General features: G+C 43.3%; 1 protein-coding gene across 1 annotated transcript; it reads left to right on the forward strand.

Moving 5' to 3' along the window:
- The first annotated feature begins 1,184 nt into the window (after positions 1-1,184).
- On the forward strand, positions 1,185-2,527 carry LOC108092760. The gene has a single exon (XM_017192492.2). The coding sequence runs from the start codon at positions 1,200-1,202 to the stop codon at positions 2,472-2,474; it is 1,275 nt and encodes a 424-aa protein (XP_017047981.2). The 5' UTR covers positions 1,185-1,199; the 3' UTR covers positions 2,475-2,527.
- The last annotated feature ends 994 nt before the right edge of the window (positions 2,528-3,521 follow it).

Genomic DNA, 3,521 nt, shown 5'->3' on the forward strand with positions numbered 1-3,521 from the left:
TTAATGACAGCATAATTAAACAAAACTAACAGCAGACTAATAAAATGTTCATACTGCATGTCGCTCAAGGCCTTGCCACATTTTGCCACCCCCTCCTGCCCCCTCCCTCCATTCCACCTGCCACTTTCTGCCTCCATCCCTAAGTATTCCCCCTCACCCCCTTACAACTCCTTGTCGGTGTGTGTGTGTCAACGTTTGTCAAGCGACAATTAAAGTCATAATAAAGGCAAGCTGAAGACAATCATTATACCTGTGCCACGCCCCCCGCTCCCGCCCTCTCTGAAATAGTCCAAACATCCATACGCCCACGCTCTTTTCGGTTAGTTATGCATAAAGTTCGCCACAAAAGGGTATAACCTGAGCGTAAACATACCGTCACTGGTCCTGCTCGTCCTTCTCGTCCTTTTGTTTTGCAGGCATATAAATTTCAAAATTAAAGCAAAGTTTAACCTTTGTCCTTGCGCAAATGCGTGGTATGGGAGCCCATCTGCGTTTGTTTGAGTGTGCATTACAGGAATGCGAATGTGTGTGATGCCCGCATAGTTAACACTTTAAATTTATTGCTTAAAAAATTCACATTTTTCGGCTGACTACTAAACAGTTATATAAGGGATTTATTGGGCAAATAAAAGAGGAAATGTTATCAACATCAACTAAAAAGATTAAAAAGAGGAATTATAATTTTTTTGTTGTTTTACATTAGCACTTTTATTAATAGCATAGGAAAAACTAAAAAGATTAAAAAGATGGTAGTACCTACTACAAAAACTATTTTTTGTTTTAAATTGCAAAAGCTAACCTCTATAAAGCATTTATTAAGATACATTTTTTTAAAACAAATATTTTCCCTCTCTTAATATAAAATTTCATCAAAGTTCATGCGGAATGCATTACTGTGCCTCAATTACAGGATCTTACTGTATTTTGTATACTTTGTTAGCAAACTAATGCAATCCATCTGCGTTAAATAGTTGTTTTATAAAGTTTATCTGGAAAGTTATTCAACCAGCATGCAGATTCGCTTATTGTTAGTACTAAAGCCGTCAATCGCAAAGCGGCTGTTTAAATATTAACTAATTTAGTGAAATGCAGCTCTCAACCAATATTGAAGTAGCCAACAAATGAACGAGTATTTGCCTACGCGAGATATAAAAGCGAATCAAATGGTTGGGGGAGATGATTAGGCTATCGATCGACCGATGATGCATTCGACCAAATCAGCACTGCTCCTGCTCTTCCTGGCCATCAGCTCCTCGTGTGTGGTGGCCACACCCAATCCGGAGCTGTTGGAGAGCATCTTCGAGGGCATCAACAGGACCGGCCAGACGATCATCAGCGGAATTGTGGATGCCACCAAGAACGGCACCGCCATCGCCGGCGAGTTTCTCGAGAGCCTGAGGAACTCCAGTGCACAGTACACCCACGAAACGGTGGAGTTTGCCCAAAGGATAGCCGATGCTGTCCATAAAGCGGCCACCAAAGGACTCGTCGATTTCTCCTCCGCCCTGAGAGCTGCCATCTCATCGATTCACAGCGAGATTGATCGCGTGCGAAATGTCCTGAAGCGAAAGGCTCTGAAGGATGCCCTCGTCCGTTTGCAGGAGGTGGATGCCGCCGCCACCGATCTGGAGGTGGCCGTCAACAATCTGAACGATCAGCTGGAGGAGAAGAAGCAGAAGTACGCCCTGGAGATCCAGGAGAACTGGAGCAACTGGGCCGCCGCTCAATTGGATCGCGTTGATCAGCAGACGAACGGAGTGGGCAACGAGGAGGCGGAGGAGATCCTCGACGAGCTGGTCAACCGGTACTCCGGCTATCTGCACAGCTGCGTGGAGGATCTGCAGGCCAGGCAGGCCATCTTCGAGCGGAATGTCCACCAGGCGGTGGTCAAGTACCACAATGCCACCGACAACCTGAGCGCCCAAATCGAACGCTGCCTGCAGTCCAGCTTGGGCATCCTCTCCTGCAACAGTGGCATCAACAAGGCGCTGCAAGGACTCGAGTCCGCTCCCGCTGATCTGATCAGCCTGAAGCTCCAGGGACTGCGACTCCTGGCCATTGGACTCGATGCCAGCGGCTGTGTGGGCCAAACCCTGCTCGACCACGAGCTGGAGAAGCCGGCGATTGAGCGGTTGCTGGACGAGATCATCCGGAAGTACCTGCAGGAGCAGGAGTCCTCCACCGATGAGGACGACGAGGACTCCACCACCGCTGAGGCGGACGAGGATTCGACCACCGCGGACGGCTCTGGTTCAGAGGATAACTCCAGCGGCGACTCCAGTAGCTCCGGTTCCGGTTCCGATTCCAGTAACTCCGGTTCCAGTAACAGCGATTCCAGTAACTCCGACTCCAGTAACTCCGACTCCAGTAACTCCGAATCCAGTAACTCCGAATCCAGTAACTCCGATTCTAGTAACTCGGAGTCCAGTAACCTGACTCCTCGAGTTCAGATTAATCAGACAATCGTATATTAATTAGTCAGGTGTGGGTTAATAGCAGCATAATAAATTATTTTAATGCAACAAAACAGGCGACGAGTATTTTCTTAAAAAAATGAAGCCATAAAGCTTCGCATAATAATGACACCCCAGAAAAGGAAAATATAAAACAGGTAATGGGGTAAAATACAGAATGCATTCATTCGATTAACTTCGTCAATGGAAAGACACATTTTTCTGCGGTTGCTTTACGCAATCGATTTTCATGCAATTATTTAAAATGATAACTGTTTTCAGTTAATGCAAGGCAGCAGGAACTACACAAAAGTGGGATAGGAAGTCGCGATTAAAATAAGTTAAATATATATTTTTTCATTGTAATTCCTTTTTTGTTAATTTCCCTTAGGTTAGCATTTCTTTTCCTATTTAATTAAGTGAAACTGCTTACTTATGCTCTATATAAAAGCGTTTGCAATAAACCGAGTCCGAGAAAATGAGTTTTACTAAAAACGTACACTCAAAGCACTTCCCCTATTTCTAGACGTTGCAAATGAACTGCATAAATACCCCTTAAAAGTGAATTCAGAACTATAATTCACTTAAACTTATACTCACAAAGTTTTTGCTACAGTTATATTAAATAGAACAATTACACGTTAATGACAGAACTATACAATTTATAGCGCATACGCCCTGTATAACAGGGGCATTATAGAACTTTCATATAATCCAGTTGAAGTTTATATAACAAGCATTTAAAAGAACATATATATAACAATTTGTACCGTAACTGATATGCACTGTATAAAAGAAGTATGAACGAATTTGCGCACATAGCTCATACGCCATGTATAACAAAAAATATAAAAGAACTTCCAATTTATAGCTTATAAGCTCAGTATAACAGTCATATAAGAAAGCTTAGCTAGCTCTCATCACTTGTGCTGTATAACACAAGTATAAAAGAACTTGAATATTACGCATTTATAGCTCATACGCCCTGTATGACAAACATTCCCCTCACTGTTTGCGAAAGAGGAGAAATGGTTGAACCTCCCTTAGAGAAATGAAACAAAAGTGTTC

The sequence above is a fragment of the Drosophila ficusphila genome, unplaced genomic scaffold (assembly GCF_018152265.1).
Source record: "Drosophila ficusphila isolate 14025-0441.05 unplaced genomic scaffold, ASM1815226v1 contig_127, whole genome shotgun sequence".
NCBI lineage: Eukaryota > Metazoa > Arthropoda > Insecta > Diptera > Drosophilidae > Drosophila > Drosophila ficusphila.

Excerpts from the sequence above, each read along its gene's own strand:
- LOC108092760 (XM_017192492.2), top strand. The coding sequence starts at position 1,200 with ATGATGCATTCGACCAAATCAGCACTGCTCCTGCTCTTCCTGGCCATC.